Below are 20,225 nucleotides of genomic sequence, written 5' to 3'. Positions count from 1 at the left end.
GGAAGGAGGGAGGCAGTTGAATGGATGGACTCAAATCTTAAACGATAGGAAATCCACAAAATACCTTGCACTTGAAGGAATGAAAGGGGAACAGTTTTAGAAGGCAACTGGCAGTAGAGAAAATAAGATGGGGGCTATTTTTGCTCTCCAGTATGATCCGCAAGTACGAGTGGTTTCAGTGAGGAGAATGAGCCCCTGATTCGGTTTAATATGGTCCAGCCAGACCCAGGGAGACGGTGACATTGGCTAACATAACTAAACCAGTTATCCAGAGGCCCAGGCTAATGCTCTGGGGACACGGGTTGAATTTGAATTCAATTAAAATTCAGGAATTGAAAGCTAGTCTCAATGACCATGAAACCATCATTAACTGTTGTACAACCCATCTGGTTCAACAGGTAACGGTACAGTTGCCATAGACCCAGATGAACATTGGGGGAGAGCTGGCTAATGGCGATTTAACCTGAGGATTACCACGCTTCAGGTGAGGGGCAAAGTTGAGAAGGCAGGGCCTTCATGAATAACCTCAGCAGATATGGGAATTGAACCCATGCTGCTGGCCTTACTCTGCATCACGAACAAGTTGTCTCGTCAAATGAGCTAAACCTGGTTCAATAATATCCTTTAGGGAAGGAAATCAATCATCCTTATCTGGTCTGGCCTCCATGCGAGTCCAATCCACAACAATGTTGATGACTCTTACCTGCCCTCTGAAATGGCCGAGCAAGCCATTCAGTTCAATAGCAATTAGGAATGGGCAACAAATGCCCACGACCCTCACATCCCACAAAAGAATAATTTTAAAAATATATATGCTTAAGTACGTCTTGGTCACAAAGGAACAAAGTTGGTCACATTCTAGGGGATGGTTAACATGGAGGGATAAAGGTGCTATTGGGAAGAAAGTGAATGATTGAGCAAATCGCCAGCTTTAAAGTGCAACTGTAGGTGACTTGAGCGAAGATTTTTTTATCATGGAATAGCTAAAAAGTGCCTTCAGTGAACACCACATATCTATACTCCAACATTATCTGGATGTACACCAAAGATCAAGCCATAGACGAGGCACTGCCCTGTAAGCTTATAACACCCTTAACTTATGAATCAAAGCTTTAGTAAAACCCAAAAGCAATCCTCGCTATTTTCTCTTCACGATCTCTTATACACAATGCTTTTCGACCTACCTTCTGTTACAATCTTGTCAAGGTCTGAGCTGAGGGCACCTTCCACTGGAACATCACTGAAAGGTTGATTTCGCTTTGAGCTCTCATTAGGATGATTGGCTGAAAGCTCATCCGTAACGGATGAGATGTCAATCCCAGCTTAAAGAAAGGAGCACTGTGATAAGTTACCGAACAAATTTTTCAGCAGCTGCGATGTTGCAAAAAGTGTTGTTTTCAATAACACATAGCGGGGTGGTGGGGGGGGGGGGGGGGACACACACAAAATTTTCAGGTTGGCAGCTCAAACATCTAGGTCTATATGACCAACTTCCTTTTCTTTCTCGAAGGAACAAGAAAAAACATACAGTATTGCAGGAAATTGGTCAAATAACAAATACAGACCTAACAACCAAGTAATGTTAACATTCACAATCAAGCGATGACAGGTTTCTCTGTATTCAACCCACTCATCAAATTCAATCACAGGGATCAGAGGTTTTTTTCCTATTCAACTGCAAGGTTGACAACACAATGCGACATCCTTTGCTTGGGGTTGGAGAAACACGGACTATGCCCACATCATGTAGCAACAAACACTGCTTCCGGTTAGACACACGACTGATGGGTTTAGTTGCTTTTGAATATCTTTTTCAGCCCACAAGGTCACACAATTCACAAATTATAGTTAACTGTAATTATGAAGGTCATTCTAAGCAGTGAGCTAAAGCTCTCTCAATGGGTCAGTTGGTAAAGGTGGTGTTTAACAGCTATGCAGACCAGAGATCCGATAAATCATTCCTGGTCTGATAGTTGGGAGTGTTAGTGACTGCAGACACGATATGCCAACAGAATTTGGTGCTAATATTGACGAGGCCATGATCAGAAATGAGTGACGGTCACTTGAATTAGAAACTGGAGAGAACCTGGTCTCCGTCTGCCACTCTCTTCAGGACAGGAGAAAAGTGGCAAAACGTTAAAATTAGCTGAGGGTGCTATTGAAAATGACTATTAATTTTAGCGACCAATCAAAACCAGCAGAAAAATAATTTGCGATTTTGATCTCAAGGCACCTTGTTTAAATGAATATGTGTCTATTTTCTAGTCGGTGATAAATAAGAGCTAAATATTTTCAATACCCCCAACAAGTAGGAATTAAATTTCAGGAACACTTGGTAATAAAATTAGCTTTCAGAGTCCAACCTCCACCCGTCACGATGATTACTTTGTATAGGCCAGTGAAGTAAAAGGGGGAATGTATCCGGGGACAGTTGATAAGAACAGAACACCAGAGAGCAATGAATTGCCAGTACTCGAACCAAACCAGTGACTGTGCATTCACCAAAGGCCATGAATGGTGCATGTCAGGAAGACGGGCTTTACCACACTGACATGTCAACGTTCAGAATTAATCTAAAATATTTGCAGAGTACCAGCAAAGTTTCAATACTGTTCCGCTTGTCTGAAACTTGTGGCATTACTTAGAACTTGTGTTTTGTACGCAAAAGTTTAAATATAGGACTAACTATTACTTTTTGAAACAGGAATGAAATTGTGCAACATCTCTAACTTTGCTCAGCACAATTCTCATCAATTTTCTGAGGAAGTCACAAATTGGGGTCAATTTTGTGATAGACTTGCCTTTTGGTTAGAGAACAAAGTAGTAGCTCTGACTGCGGCATGATTAGTCTCGACACATGTAATTTATCTTGTGGTGGAAAAGAGCCAGTGGCTCTGGAAAAGTCCACAACTGGAAACAACCCGCTCACACAGGTGAAAGGTGTATATGAGTGAAAGCAATCAAATTTTTAGGGCACACATTAAGAAGCCAAGACACAAAAACAAGCATAAAACGTAAACAGCTCAACTTAAGACACCGCCCCCACCCCCAAACTTTCTTCCCTATTTAACCCTTCAGAGCGCCGCACATCCTCTTCGAGTTAGGAACACAGTTGGCTCAGGATTGTAGCTAGCCATTTCCACATTGGTTAGTTGGCTGGAGTTGTATTCTGTGAAGCACTTTGCGGAGTCAACTCCAACTGAACTTAGACCTAAGACATATGGCTGTCCTGGTAAACTCAAGCCTGCTAGGTTGCGAAACCAATAGATTACACTCACTATATCCTCAAACATTTTTAAAAATTTGCCTTTGCTTACTGAAACAAAAACTCCCAGGATCAAAATTATTAATAGATCGTTGAGTCCAATCTTTGTGCACGTGCCTCCTTCTTAGCATGTACTCCTCCTTGGTTCTTTAGTTCTGCTCCAACCAAACTGTCAGTTCCCAATAGTTTAGCCATTCTAACTACCACCCCAGTTGAGCATGCTATTTTCACATAGGTTGGGAACATTTGCATAAACTGTTAACAGTTTTGCAGGATGCTTCGATGAAAATGAAAAACAAATCCAGCAAAAAGTCTGCTTGTACTGGAACTATGATAAAGATTTGAAAGACAATATGCACCATGCCACCATAATCTACAGAAACCATGCACAGGGCGACAGTCAACACAAATTTAATTGAAGCTCTGCAATAATCACTATTAGCATAGTTTCATCTTTATTTTTCCAACCATGAAGCCATCTCATTGCCCAGCACTGAAGGGCACGCAACAAAATAAATTGTTTGCTAACTACTGGGAATTTCAATTAACAGTAGCCAATTCAGTTCCTTGCGCCTTGTTCGGCTGGGATACATACACAGATACATACATAGAACAGACAGTGCAGAAGGAGGCCATTCGGCCGATCGAGACTGCACCGACCCACTTGAGCCCTCACTTCCACTCTATCTTCATAACCCAATAACCCCCCCTAACCTTTTTGGACACTCAGGGCACTTTATCATGGCCAATCCACCTACCCTGCACGTCTTTGGACTGTGGGAGGAAACCGGAGCACCCGGAGGAAACCCACGCAGACACGGGGAGAACGCGCAAACTCCGCACAGACAGTGGCCCAGTAGGGAATTGAACCAGGGACCCTGGCGCCGTGAAGCCACAGTGCTAGTCACGTGGGCTACCGTGCTGCCCTGCAATACAAAAGCATCAACGCCCCAGACCCATTAATATACTTTGTTCTGTACCAGTGATAATGATCATGTTAATATGCCCTTTAAAAATCTCTTTACCCTCCTCTGTTGATGGGACTTGACATTTGCTGGGAGACAGTACTCGAGTGCTGACAACCCTACAGTAACTTATTCCAGGCAGCCGTTGTCCACACTAAGGTTGTGTAGGCTATTCAACATCAGGGCTTATTACAGCCAAGCCCAATGCTGACCTCACACTTTTCACCGGGGGGGGGCCGCGCACGCGCGCGCCACTATTTGTGGTGATCAGGAGTGAGAACAATGTGGCACCACACTGCAACTCACCGGAGGTCAGCTTAGTCATCACAGGCCAGGCATCAAATTTAAGACCCTCTACTCCAAGGCTCAGGGCATCAGGAACCACTATAATACTTTTTACATAGCAGACTGGAAACTTTGCTAAATCAGTTTACAAATAGATATCAAGAAGCAAACAAAAATCATCTTTTGCAAATTTTGGCACTAATCACCATGTATGGAATTTGGATCAAGAATCAGTGACATGACTTGTACATGCTTAGACTACCAATAGTCACTGGACAAACTCCCATGCCTCAACATATTTTTATTCTAGTTACTATACCTTTACAACAATACAAATATTTGATTAGGCATAAAATATGACGCAGGACAATCTAAGATCACAATTGTTACTTTGGAGATATTTTGTGAACGCAAACTGATTTTCACATGCATTTTACAGATAAATTTCAGAAAATTAAAAAGCAGTAAAGCAAAAAAAAAATCTTTATTGGTTTTTATGTTCACAAATGCTAAAAAAAAAATAAAAAATTTTTAGCACTTGACCAGTGACCTGCTGAATAGACTAGTGATGTCATGTGAATATCTTCTATGAAAACGCAAGCAGACATACAAGCACCCAGGTACAAACTACTGATGTTAACACGTGAACACGCAAAGAGTGGCGAGAGGGTCTGACTGCTTACCAAAGGGAGAGAGGGAGCTGTCTGCGTGGAAAGGACTGAGATCGAAACCTAAAAACCCAAAAGTACAATAAAAACAAAAGGGAAAAAAATGAACAGTGGCAAGCAAAAGCCATTTAATCCGTTCCAACCTAAAAAGTCCACAACCAACCCTACAGCATAATAACACAGCCCAGTCACTGTGTATGGCCCAACGCAAACAAGATCCTTAACAACGGTCAAAAAGATCTGCAATATTTCAGGGGTCTCTACTGATATCAGGTTAGTCAGAAAGCCTGAATTCTAGAATTAGCTTGATGGTCAGTGTGGCCAAATCACAAATAGTCTAAAACTATAGATGTACCTGTAATTGAAACAATAAATGCTCTGTGCTAATGGATCCTAGCATGGTGTTTACAGTGAAATCATCAGTTAAGAATGCATTCACAAAGGTCCTGAATGGTTGCCCAACGTTTTGCATGAAGAAAATACATGGAAGGCAGTCTTGCCTTTACAGTCAAATTGACAGCAAGGTAGATTGATAACTGTGCTGAAAAACAATTCTAGAAAAGTTCACCCAGGAAAAAGATATGAAAAAATAGTAAACTGCACGTGCAATAGAAAGTGAAATAGAAATAGCATAAACTGAAGTAAATATTGACAATACAGTTTCTAAATAACTGAAGTTCAAAGCAAGAATAGAAGACTGCAGAATATAAATGTAATTAGTACATAGTATAAGGAAGTGACAACGTTACTGTCCCAACCCACTGACAAGGTGTAACATATGCTATCTCACTTACTCAGAAATGCAACTGGTTTGTTCATGCTCATCTAAGCCAGCCATTAGAATGTTCCATTATGGAGGGAACAAGAATGTACCCTCCCAAGAATGTGTGCACCTTTTCAAACAAATGTCATTAGAAAGGGAGAAGACATGGTCCATGAACTTGCTCTCCCAATGGGTCAAATATGCATCTACACAACTGGTTGGGAAAATAAACAGGCTTGCAACTATCAATTTATCTGTAGGTGTTCCAACAGTAACAGCCAGTTAGAGAACTGGTGGGATCTACAACGACACATTTGAGCTCCATGCAAAATTGTAAGTAATGTTGGAAAAAATAGATATCGGCATCTCTCCCCCATGCAGATCGGATTATTAGAGGCATAAAGATCAATAGGTATTTGGATGACATGATGAAAGTTTTTATTTCTTCTCAATAGATAAACTAAAATGAGTTGAATGAACCTCATCTGCATTTATCCGAAATTCGTATAATTTTTCTGCCTCTATTTTTCAATGTTCTTACATTCCCAATTCTACTTTGCAGTCATCTGATCAGTCGTTAGTTCTGACAACAACATCGGTAGCATGCATCAGCAAGTCAACACATTTCAGGAACTTAAGAATCATAGAATTTACAGTGCAGGAGGCCATTCAGCCCATCGAGTTTGCACCAGCCCTTGGAAAGAGCACCCTACTTAAGCCCTCACCTCCACCCTATCCCCATAACCAAGTAACCCCACCTAAATGTTTTGGACACTAAGGGCAATTTAGCATGTCCAATCCACCTAATCTGCACATCTTTGGACTGTGGGAGGAAACCGGAGCACCCAGAGGAAACCCACGCAGACACAGGGTGAACGTGAAGACTCTGCACAGACAGTGACCCAGCGGGGAATCGAACCCAGGTCCCTGGCGCCGTGACACAACAGTGCTAGCGAGGTGGATTGGCCATGCAGAATTACTCTTTAGGGAAGGGTCGCAGGAATATGATGGGTGATTGAGCCGAGCTAGGGTGGTTTTTCGAAGGGTTGGTGCAGACTCGATGGGCAGAATGGCCTCCCTCTGCACTGTAGGGAGTCTATGATTCAATCATTTGCCAGTCCTGTTTTTATTTCCTGGAAAAGTTGGCAGTGTCATACAATGGTGTCTCATCAGGAGTACCCAACTCCACAGGAAATTGGCTAGTATGCGCACACAGATCTCCTGTTAGGTTGCTCACATTGAGTCTGATGCTATGTTGTTTTATTTCAAGTAAGGCTCAATATAGTATGAGAATCAATGATTGACATTGACTGCACACATATCAAATTGTGTTTCTAATGTAAAGTACTGTTTTGAAAAAATGTATTTGTATTAAGAGCTTTTTCAATAAAACAACATAATAATACACAACAGATACGACCAGTTACGATACTGAAAGAATACAATCAGCAACCAACACATCCAATGGCCCCCTCCACCGCCGTGTAAACTGAAACAAAAACATTCAACAACTGACGATGACGAACTCCTTGAAAAAGGAAATTAATGGCTGCCATTTAGGTAGAACCATCACTGACCCCTTAATGGTGCACTTGACCTTCTCCAAATGTAAAAATTCAATATCACCCAACCAGGCCGAGAACTTGCCTCTGAGCAACTAATGAGGCAAAGGTGCGGACACGTGCCTTCACTGCCATCTGCAGCGAGAGTCACAGACCTCCAAAATGGCCACCAGCGCACATGGTTCCAGCTCGACATTCAGACTCGCTGACATGGTGCTAAAGGAGCCCCAAAAGCCTAACAATCTGGGACATAACCGGAACATATGCATATGATTAGGCCCCCACCGTGCACCACCTTGAACTGGATTAAACTAAGCCGAACGCAGGAGGACGTGATGTTGACCATACAATGAGCCTCATCCAGAATAAGACCCAGTTTACCCTCCCACTTTATCATCACCTCACCTACTGGAGCAGACTCCGCTGGCGCGATCTGACCATAAATACCAGTGACACTGCCCCCATCAGATCTGGACAAAGATAACATCCTCTTCAACGGGGAGGATGGTGGTGCCACCCGAGGAAGGAGCAGTGCTCCGAAAGCTAGTGTTTAAAACAAACCTGTTGGACTTTAACCTGGTGTTGTAAGACTTCTTACAGGGAAAAAGAGGGAATAGCCTTCCGCAAAAAATCATGGATCTGGAAGAATCTGAACCAACCGATTGCAGGGGATTGAAATTTTGCCAACAGCTCCTTAAAACCTTCCCCCCCCCAACCACTCCAGACCCTTCTCTCCCACATCTTGAATGTCGAGTCTAACCTCGCCGGCACAAAGAGACGATTACTATAGATAGGGGCTAACAACGACATGGAGCTCAAGTTAAAATGCTGTCTGAACTACCTCCAGACCCCCAGGGTACCACTGGACTCGAAGAAAATCTCACAGGAGAACGTAAGTAAAGCAGTCACCAAAGCACCCAAATGGAGCCCCTACAAGAATTCATCTCCATCTGTCCCCAAATGGAATTCAGATCCCTAAGCCCCCCCCCCCCAGCACCTTGTCAATGTTAGTAGCCCAATAATAAAATAACAAATTGGGCAAAGCCCACCCACCTGACTGTCTAGCCCTCCAGAGAAGCACCTGATTGGTTCTTGGGATCTTGCCAGCCCAAATAAAAGAGGACACTAACTTGTTAATTTTAGCAAAAAAAGATTGAGGGAGATAAACGGGAGACACTGAAAAAGAAACAAAAACCTCGTGAGGACATTCATTTTAATAGTCTGGACCCTGCCCACCAAGGACAGAGGAAGGTTGTCTCACTTCGACACGCCAGACTTGACCCCATTCACCAGACTAGCAAAATGCAATTTATGGAGCGGGGCCCAATCATGGGCCTCTCTGATTCCCAAATAACAAAAAGCTAGACCTGGCAAGCAAAAAGGCAACATCCCCCAGATTGGCTTCCCTCCCCGAATTAACCGGATAGTATTCGCTCTTGTCCAAATTCCACTTATACCCAGAGAAGGAGCCAAAATTCTTAAGTAGCTTCATTATCTCATCCATAGTGGAAACTGGATCAGTAATATAAAGAAGCAAATTATCTGCATACAAGGACACCCTATGCTCCCTCCCTCCCCAACTTATCACCTTCCACTTACTGGAGGATCCTAACGCAATGGCCAGTGGTTCAAATGCCAAAGCAAACAGAAGCAGAGATAATGGACACCCCTGTCTCGTACCCCTACTCAATGGAAAAAACCCTGACCGTCACACGTTTGTGCAGACACTAGCAGTGAAGGCCCTATACAGCATGAATAGAATGAAAGAATGAATGCATATTTCAAGCTTTTTTTTTAAGCATATATATACATATTTTTTAAAAACACAATTCCTGTGAAAATATGATACATAAATGGAATACCTCTTTTTAAAAATAAATTTAGAGTATCTAATTATTTTTTCCAATTAAGGGGCAATTTTGCATGGCCAATTCACTTACCCTGCACATCTTTGGGTTGTGGGGGTGAAACCCACACAGACACGGGGAGAATATGCAAACTCCACACGGACAGTGACCCAGGGCCGGGATTCAAACACGGGTCCTCAGCGCCATAGTCCCAGTGCTAATCATTACGCCATGTGCTGCCCTTAATTGGAATATCTCTTGGGCAGATGTAATATTTATATTTCTGAAACTGTTCAAGTGTACATGGAGGGAAGGTTGTCTTAATCTTTGGTGTGCATCTGACCACATACCTGAGCGAAGACGGCAGCGTGGGCAGAGTAAACAATGAAGAAAGAGTGCATTGGAGAAAGGTAATCTTCATAAAGGGGCCTGACAGTGGGTGAGTTCGATCGTGCATGCTTAGAGAAGGCAATCTTTAGTGGGTGGGGCAGGAAGCAGCACGTTAGAGCACAGTGTTTCCGTGGAAGATTGTTTGAATAGGGATGTTGGAGTTCCTCATAAGCATGCTACGTTCTTCAAGTCCCCTTCTCTCTTTTGCCTTCCTCAGTCCCTCACCCACTCTCAACCCCCTCCACCAACCTGTGGTATCATCCATTCTCACTCTCTCACCTGTTTATGTGCCAGTTTCCCACGCCCCCTCTCTTTCTTTCCCTCACCCCCTGGGTGTCCCTCTCTCAGCACAGCTGCCACTCCAGTCATGGGCTGGAGCACGAGGGGAGGGGGAAAACAACGAATAAAGTTCTGGCAATTGGGAAAACTGATTTGAAAGGCTTCAGAGCCAAGTATACAAAAACACAATCTAATGTGAAACCCAAAAGCAAAGACGCAATGAGAGACAAGTAAAATTAAGTGTAATCACAATGTGACAAGCAAGCCAAATGGAAAAAGTGGAAAATATAGATTCAACAGAAAAGCATTTACATTGGCGATTTTGTGTTCAAGGCAAGCAATGGCAGTGATGCGGAACAGAACAATTTCTATCTCAGACACCACTGTCAGCATCATGCACTTGTATGAAAAGTATAGCAGAGACAGAACAAAGCTCCCTTCACACTACTCCAATATTGTGCCTCAGCCCTAACTTTACAAGATTGCACCACTTAGGCACTCTGTATCTTCTTCCCCACCCCCAACACACACACCAACCATCCATCAGTCTGTCTGATTGACACTGCCAATAAGCGCTAAATTTGGGCTGATGCGCATGTCCAGCAACAACTATAATTTTACATTCAGGTGGTTAAGCCAGACAGTAGATGAGTAGATGAGGATTGCTGCGATGCCATCCATGTATTTGTGATTCAGGCAGTCACTATAAGTTGCACGTTCTGCCTGGCTGACCAGTCGCACACTTGGGAGCTTTTAAATTTCCATGTGTGCATCAAGTATCTGCAACTGCTGTGCTTTATGTGAATGCAGTTTAGGATCGTCCATGAATTTTGCTGTGCCGAAGATCAAAGGCAGGGAATCTTCTACATCGGGTCTTTCATGATTATTTCTGACTCCTTGTGAACTAGGCCTACCATTAAGACTACAGAAACATTTTGGTCATCGGGTATCTAAGATCCACAGAAACCTCAATCAAATCATGCCTCTGAAACTCTATACCCACCTGTGGGGTTTCTGTTTGTGCAATGTGAATTAGATAGATAGATAGATAGAGAAATACAGCACAGAACAGGCCCTTCGGCCCACGATGTTGCGCCGAACTTTTGTCCTAGGTTAATCATAGAATTTTGGACAATTTGTCATGGCCAATCCACCCAACCTGCACATCTTTGGACTGTGGGAGGAAACCGGAGTACCCGGAGGAAACCCACGCAGTCACGGGGAGGATGTGCAGACTCCACACAGACAGTGACCCAAGTCGAAATCGAACTTGGGACCCAGCAGCTGTGAAGCAATTGTGCTATCCACAATGCTACCGTGCTGCCCTTAAGAAGTTAACCTACACTCCCTTATTCTACCCTAATCCAAGTACCTATCCAATAGCCGCTTGAAGGTCCATAAATTTTCCGACTCAACTACTACCACAGGCAGTGCATTCCATGCCCCCACTACTCTCTGGGTAAAGAACCTACCTCTGACATCCCCTCTATATCTTCCACCATTTATCTTAAATTTATGTCCCCTTGTAATGGTGTGTTCCACCCGGGGAAAAAGTCTCTGACTGTCTACTCTATCTATTCCCCTGATCATCTTATAAACCTCTATCAAGTCGCCCCTCATCCTTCTCCGTTCTAATGAGAAAAGGCCTAGCACCCTCAATCTTTCCTCGTATGACCTACTCTCCATTCCAGGCAACATCCTGGTAAATCTCCTTTGCACCTTTTCCAAAGCTTCCACATCCTTCCTAAAATGAGGTGACCAGAACTGCACACAGTACTCCAAATGTGGCCTGACCAAGGTTTTGTACAGCTGCATCATCACCTCACGGCTCTTAAATTCAATCCCTCTGCTAATGAACGCTAGCACACCATAGGCCTTCTTCACAGCTCTATCCACTTGAGTGGCAACTTTCAAAGAACAATGAACATAGACCCCAAGATCTCTCTGCTCCTCCACATTGCCAAGAACCCTACCATTAACCCTGTATTCCGCATTCAGATTTGTCCTTCCAAAATGGACAACCTCACACTTGTCAGGGTTAAACTCCATCTGCCACTTCTCAGCCCAGCTCTGCATTCTATCTATGTCTCTTTGAAGCCGACAACAGCCCTCCTCACTATCCACAACTCCACCAATCTTCGTATCATCTGCAAATTTGCTGACCCACCCTTCAACTCCCTCATCCAAGTCGTTAATGAAAATCACAAACAGCAGAGGACCCAGAACTGATCCCTGCGGTACGCCACTGATAACTGGGCTCCAGGCTGAATATTTGCCATCCACCACAACTCTCTGTCTTCTATCGGTTAGCCAGTTTGTTATCCAACTGGCCAAATTTCCCACTATCCCATGCCTCCTTACTTTCTGCATAAGCCTACCATGGGGAACCTTATCAAATGCCTTACTAAAATCCATGTACACTACATCCACTGCTTTACCTTCATCCACATGCTTGGTCACCTCCTCAAAGAATTCAATAAGACTTGTAAGGCAAGACCTACCCCTCACAAATCCGTGCTGACTATCCCTAATCAAGCAATGCCTTTCCAGATGCTCAGAAATCCTATCCCTCAGTACCCTTTCCATTACTTTGCCTACCACCGAAGTAAGACTAACTGGCCTGTAATTCCCAGGGTTATCCCTATTCCCTTTTTTGAACAGGGGCACGACATTCGCCACTCTCCAATCCTCTGGTACCACCCCTGTTGACAACGAGGACGAAAAGATCATTGCCAACGGCTCTGCAATTTCATTTCTTGCTTCCCATAGAATCCTTGGATATATCCCGTCAGGCCCGGGGGACTTGTCTATCCTCAAGTTTTTCAAAACGCGCAACACATCTTCCTTCCTGACAAGTATCTCCTCAAGCTTATCAGTCTGCTTCACGCTGTCCTCTCCAACAATATGGCCCCTCTCATTTGTAAATACTGAAGAAAAATACTTGTTCAAGACCTCTCCTATCTCTTCAGACTCAATACACAATCTCCCGCTACTGTCCTTAATCGGACCTACTCTCACTCTAGTCATTCTCATATTTCTCACGTAATTGTACACATTTCCTGCAGGGATACATCTCACTTATCCAAGTTCAGAAAGTTTAGGCACAGGTTGGCAGAGCCAAGATTTCTTGACGCCCAAGTGTACACAGGGATATTGCAAGAGTATAACTAAATTAAATAGCACAGCTCACTTATGTTTCCGTGCTTATTCAGTTGGACCTTACAATCCTTAGTAAAAGCAGCGTAATGCCACATACTTCACAAATTATTTGAAGTTGTGTTCCTTCAAGGCTACAAAATCTGATTAACTAAGCACTGGCTGACTTAAAAGTTTAATTGCTCTTCAGGCTGCAGGTTACACGATTGGCAAAGTCAGTTAGGCTCCTGTGAATTAAGCTATTTTCAATTGCCGGAGAAACCTCTGCACGTTAAAAACTGCTTTTGTTTATTTGTACTTGCTTTCAGAAAAAAGGACACAGTAGCTTGTAGTCTGGTGGAGTGACCAAAAGGAAATGAGGCATTCTGCTTTAAATTATTTTTATTCATTCATGGGATGTGGGCATCGCTGGTTTGGCCAGAATTTACTGCCCATCCTTCATTGTTCACAAGAAGAAGGTGGTGGTGAGATGCCTTCTTGATCCGCTGCAGTCCATCGTACACCCACAGTGCTGTTAGGGAGGGAGTTCCAGGATTCTGACCCAGCGACAGTGAAGGAACGGCCGATATATTTCCAAGTCAGGATGGTGAGTGGCTTGTAGGAGAACCTCCAGGTGGTGGGGTTCCTATGTGTCTGCCACCCTTGTCCTTCTAGATGATAGAGCAGTTGCGAGTTTGGAAGGTGCTGTCTATGGAGCCTTGGTGAGTTGCTGCAGTGCATCACGTAAATGGTACACACGGCTGCCACTGTTAGTCAGTTGTGGAGAGAGTGAATGTTTATGGATGGGGAGCCAATTAAGAGGGCTGCTGTGTCCTGAATGGTGTCGCGCTTCTAGAGTGTTATTGGAGTTGCACTCATCTAGGCAAGTGCCTTGCAGATGGTGGACAAAGGAAGACAGCAGGCGAGTTACTCTCCGCAGGATTCCCAGCCTCTGACTTGCTCTTGTAGCCACAGTATTTATATGGCTAGTCCAGTTCAGTTTCTGGTCAATGGTAACCCCCAGGATGTTGGGGTATTCAGCAATGGTAATGCCACTTGATGTCATGGGGTGATGATTAGATTCTCTCAGCATGGCACTTGTATGGCACAAATGTTACTTTAATTACATTTAAAAAGATACTTGCCCTTTTAGATTTTTCTGTGCTACATGTTATGCCTAAATACAAGACAGCTGCCCTGTTCTTTGCCAGTTACTCATTGCCCAACCATGAGAAATATAAGGAATAAGCCCTGTAGAAATATACTTCACAGCAGTTGTGCTACAATTTTTCTTCCCATATCTGCAAGCACTCCACATTCTGTCTGGTTACCTAGAGAACAAAAATGCAATAGCACACTGCAATTTGTAATCAAAACTGTTTACCGGGGATAGATTTCATTTGGAATTGCATAGTGCACTTATCCTCTACGCATCCGGAATTCCAATTCGATCACGACCAGCTTCTGGAATTAATTCAGGATGCTACCGAAACCAAAATGGGGTGGGGGGAACGCATTGTAAAATAGTGCACCAGGTTTAGGTATCTACAAAGAAAGATTTTATGACAATCACACGTTTTCTGCCCCTCCCTACTTACCCATTCCATCTGGTTGCGTTTCTTCAGTTTTAGGTGGTTCATCTGAAATTGAATCTTTATTATGTTCCGAGGGGCCTTGGATTGTCTTTGCATCAGAAGCTGTCAGAATTAATTGGAAATAGTCAATACAGAAAGTTAATCCTCGGTAGTACTCAATAGTTAAAATAAAATCAGTTCAACAGATTCTAAATGAACTCATCGGCTAGTTTTATGTTAATTCATTGATCTCATTTCACTGGTATCTTTCAGAAAGTCTGCAAATCTGACCAACTAGCATTGTTTTTCTGAATTCAGGTGACCTGTGTAGATTAGTAACATTAATGGACTGGGATGAAAGACTTACTTCTGAAGAAAAGTTGAACAGGTTGAAGTTTAGTTTTTAAGCTCCCCATTGGATTGAGACGAAGGAAAGATGATCTCATTGAAACAAAGATTCTGAGAAGACGTGATAGGGTAGACACTGGGAGGATGTTTCCTTTTGTGCGGGAGATTAGAAGCAAGCGACACAGTTCATGTAAAAGGTTTCCCTTTTAAGACAGAGATGAGGATAATTTCTTTCTCCCAGTTGGTCTTTAGTGTGAGGAATTATCTTCCTCAGAAAGCAATGGAGGTTGAGTCATTGAATTTATTCAAGGCGGAGATAGAGTTTTGACAAAGGAGTCAAGGGTGATTGCTGGTTGGGGGTTACTCATGTGGACGATACTGACTGGGCAGTATTTATTGCCTATCTTTATCTGCCACGAGCTGTTGGTGGTGGGCCTGAGACTGCTACAGTCCTTGTGGTTATGGTGCTCCCATAGTGGTATTAGATAGGATGCGAGGATGTTTGTCAAAGCCAAGAGAGTATGCAATTTGGGAGAGGAATCTGAAAACGATTATGTTCTTACAGCATTGCTGCTCTAAACCTTCTCAGTGGCAGAGGTCACAGGAGAGTGAGGCGAGTTGCTGCAGTGCAGCATGGAGCCAATACATTGAATCTGACTGGACCAAAGACACTTCCCCAAGGAGCGGCAGCAGAAAGTGCCCCAAGGAGCGGCAGCAGAAAGTGCCCCAGGGACCGCGACGATTGTCCTTTAACAACCACAATATTCCTGTATGTCAGATGTGACTCCAGGTACTGGTCTACTTTTTTTCTCTCTCTTTTTATGCTGGCTTTAATGGATACGCAGATAGTATTCCTTCCCCTGCATTCATCTCCAGGAGAGAATTTGATTTGATTTATTATTGTCACATGTATTAGTATACAGTGAAAAGTATTGTTTCTTGCATGCTGTACAAACAATGCATATCTTGCATAGGGAAGGAAGGAGAGACTGCAGAATATAATGTTACAGTTATAGCAAGGTGCAGAGAAAAGATCAACTTAATACGAGGTAGGACCATTCAAAAGTCTGATGGGAGTAGGGAAGAAGCCGTTCTCGAGTCGGTTGGTACGTGACCTCAAACTTTGGTATATTTTTCCTGATGGAAGAGAGCATGTCCGGGGTGCGTGGGATCCTTAATTATGCTGGCTGCCTTTGTGAGGTAGCGAGAATTATAGATAGAGTCAATGGATGGGAGGCTGGTTTGCATGATGGACTGGGCTACATTCACAACCTTTTGTAGTTTCCTGCGGTCTTGGACAGAGCAGGAACCATACCAAGCTGTGATACAACCAGAAAGAATGCTTTCTCTGGTGCATTTGTAGAAGTTGGTGAGAAAGCATTTTCTCCATCAACATTCAAGGATCAAGACACTATACGGTTTCATCCTGGACTATTCAAAGTGCTTTACACATGACTACAGAATTAGTTATTCAAAATAATTAATTGCAAAAATAGGCACAGAACAAATACTGGAACGTATAGCAGCAGTATCAGCGCAGATTTATAGGATTTTGTCAGATTTGAGCTTTTAAAATAAGGCCCAGAAGGTAATATAAACAACAGTATCAATATTAAGTCTCTCACCCCTTTCCTGGGCTCCATCACGCTTTTCATCAGATACGTCCTTCTGCTGAGATGTCGAGTCCGCTTGAGGTGTGGCTTGTGGAAACTCAGTGCTTTCATTGTCAGAGAAACCCTCTGAGCTGAGGCAAACTTTCCGACTGCTGTCCAGCAGCGATTTTCCAAAGAACGCTTCCTGTCAGATATGGAAGGTTAAGAAAAAAATCTCTGCTAACCTACAAATAATACCGGAAAGTACAATTTTGAATTATGCACACTTATAAAATTACTTTTCATTATGTCGAACAACAGAATCTTCATTTTTACAAGCAGAGTGGGACATAGCACAACAAATGTAAATTACCTACCTTAGGTACCATCATCCTCATTTTTTTGAAGGTAGTTCAAAATCCACATACAAATAAGTCCTCGTTGAAATGAGGTGGTAAAAATACCAGGACTGTGTACCTTTTACAAGTTTGGCACCATACAAGGCCATGAGTGTCACGTGACCTTTCCCACTCCACTGCATATCTCAGTTCGCTTGAAAGAAGGTTGCAGCAGATTTAGAGAGTTGATAATCAGAAGGTTAAATACAAGACTTAAAATGAAGCTCCAAGTTTGCACCCTGTTAGATGGAGGAAGCTTTGTATATGGAGGCTGAAGTACAATAGGATGAGGAACACCAAACCAAAGGGAAGGTAATGTAACATTCTTCCTCATTGTTCAAACTCCACAGACAAATGTGTAAAAGTTGAATTGCAAACAAGAGATGACATTCTCGAAGGTTGAACATCGATACTGGCTTTGAACACAGCAGTGCCAGAGCACTATCACCTTAAGCTCTCTGATTAACAATTCATGGTTCATGTTGTCACATCACTAGGAGAATGAGTTCACATTATTCCAGTGAGTCAACACCACATTCTGGATGACCCTGTTTGCTTGATATTGCATTAATGTGTTGCTTTTGTTTCCTCTCTCGTTCCTCTAATTCCTTTTCTTATGGCAGTTATTTAGAATTCTGCCATTCACACCTTGTTTCTTTACGTGTTCCATTACCACTCCCTTTCATCTTACACCATGAAATCTTTTGTCAAATAATTTCTCCTGCTTAACACCTGAACAGTTTTGGCTTTTCTGTTTATTCCTTTTTGTTCTTTGATCCTCCCGCCCACTGTTCACTTGCTCAAAATCTATTACACTTTTAACTTTTCCCAGTTCCAATGAAAGGTCAGACCTGAAATGCCAACACACTTTCTCTCTCCACAAATTGCCTGTCTGCTGAATATTTCCAGCCTTTTCTGTTTTTATTTTGCTGCTTTAATTGGTTTAATGTTTTGTTATGGAATAAAGTGGGGTGGAATGGTCGTGGTATTTGGATCTCTTTACATAGTGTTGCAGCTGTGATCAGAAATTAAGCAATACTTCTTTTCAAAGCAAGAGAAAATTGGAAGTTTCAAAAGAAACCCACTGCAGGCCCGCACAAGCAAAAAACCCAAATGGAATGAGCTGCAACATTCCAGAGTAGCTCCTAATATTCATTGCAGATCCTGAGAAACATGCTATTTTTAGGTTCAAATTTCAGACTTCGTCCTATGACTTCTCTAGTTGCGGGGGAAAATAAGAAGTTTGATTTGCCACCACAACACGAACATCACTAATCGTAGCAGGTAGGGGGGAGCAGGGGGGCTTCGGCCACGAAAAGAAACCCTTCAAAGTCTGGAATGTAGAACGTAGGCTAAACTAGAGCCACAAGCATTACCGTGAAACATGCTGGTACTTAGTTACTACCAGTTACCAATTTCCCAAGAGGAGAATGTCTACATTTACTTGGACAGCAACCTACTAGAGTGGCAATCCATATTCTTCTGGAGGGCATTAATGGGAGATAGCTGCAACAGTTTTACTGTATGCTTAACAATTGTCAATGATGTAACAAGCAGACAGGAGGAGTTAAAGTAGCTGCAACATTGCTTGCAGAATCATCTTAACCCTTGGTCGTTGTAAATAGTTTGCATTCTGAAAAATTCCTTGGGCTTAAAGACGCTTTTCCTAACAGGGTAAAAAAATTTTTTGCTGGAATACTGATCAATACCCTATGCCCCCAACTTCTTCCATTTATTCGCCAATTTCCGCTTCCTAGTGTTAAACCAGCTTTCAATTCAACCAGCTTTCATCGTTAACCTCAGATTTTCTTTAAAATTTATACCAAGTGTAACTGAAAATCTAAATAAATTCACATTCAGACCAAAGTTATGCAAGCAATGTGCCAGCTAAAAATGTGAAGAGCCCACACTGTTGCTATCTCACCCAGAGTATGACTAATATGTGCTCAGCAAATGTTGGATTCAACATATCATGGCAGAAAGAGCAAATTTCTTGACTGCCTACAAACAATATTTATGTATTTCCAAGAAGGATGTCACTTCATGTGTTCTATGCATGATGAGACTTGTCATAGGCTCCAGGCAAAGGATTTGCATTAGTATTGATTAGCAGAAGCGTACAATACCTCTAGTCTCAAATGCACGAACAGTTTGGCTTCATGTCAGGGAACTCTACCATTGATTTCTCCGTAAGACTATTACCACAATTAGTACAAGATTCAACAGACCATTTTGCACATCCTCTGTTGATTGCAAAAATGTCACTGCTTTGTCAAGCACCAGGCTTTGCTGCAGCTGACACGAGTGGGTCACGTATTGCCATGTAGTGACAGTGCCGAGTATTTTTGTGTTGGAAATCAAGTGACCATTGTGTTTAATACTAAACCAGATGTTTGTCAAGGATGTTTTGTGGCTTAGAATTGAAAAGTATACACAAAATTCTGGTGCCAATCATAACTGGTTCTAATTCATTTCAACAGAACCTTTAACTGTGGCCATTTTTAATTAAAATGAACATGCTTCAGAGACCTGCAAACATCCAAAGAAAAAGTCAAATTTGTAATGAAACCCCATTTGGTCTAATGGGCAACTGTTTATCTGCAAGTCAGAAACAAGACTAATTATTTTGCCTTGGTATCTACATCCATTACTGCAATATTACCACAGCAGTAAAATGAAGCATTACTCTTGCTGCATCAGTCATGTGAAGCCTTCAACAGCACTCACAGTCGGACAAAACTGATAAACCTGAAGATGAAAGTTGCACAATTTTGTACTGCTGTGGGATCAACATTGCAATGTGGCAATGAAAGTGGTCTTTGGTGGATTACTACAGTTGAAATCTGTCAGCCTTTAACAGCAATTGCCTGCACCGCGTTCACTGACAATGCACTGTAAATACCGATCTACTACCTGCAACACTGACCAACTAACCAGTCTGCTACTCTGCTCAGCTGTTGTGTTAGGGTCGTGTTCACCACCCAATCACCAGATACTAAAACATTCCGAAGGATGACTCTGGGCTGATCAACTCAAAATATACACCACCAGGAATTATTTGGTGACCCAGCTGATCAATGTCATCCTGAACAGAAGAATCTGGCATCACCTATTTGACTTCATGACCATTTAATCTATCACGGGGATGCAATCT

General features: G+C 42.7%; 1 protein-coding gene across 1 annotated transcript in view; it reads right to left on the bottom strand.

Moving 5' to 3' along the window:
• LOC119958251 (histone-lysine N-methyltransferase 2D-like) overlaps positions 1–20,225 on the bottom strand; it is a 224,347-nt gene that overhangs the window by 119,695 nt on the left and 84,427 nt on the right. Inside the window, 4 exon segments of the mRNA XM_038786664.1 lie at positions 1,185–1,322; positions 5,199–5,246; positions 14,758–14,856; positions 16,707–16,878. Of these exon segments, the coding sequence (XP_038642592.1) occupies positions 1,185–1,322; positions 5,199–5,246; positions 14,758–14,856; positions 16,707–16,878 (457 nt within the window).

The sequence above is a fragment of the Scyliorhinus canicula genome, chromosome 28, assembly GCF_902713615.1.
Source record: "Scyliorhinus canicula chromosome 28, sScyCan1.1, whole genome shotgun sequence".
Lineage (NCBI taxonomy): Eukaryota > Metazoa > Chordata > Chondrichthyes > Carcharhiniformes > Scyliorhinidae > Scyliorhinus > Scyliorhinus canicula.
The sequence above is the reverse complement of the archived record's forward strand: the minus strand, read 5'-3'. Positions and strand labels throughout refer to the sequence as shown.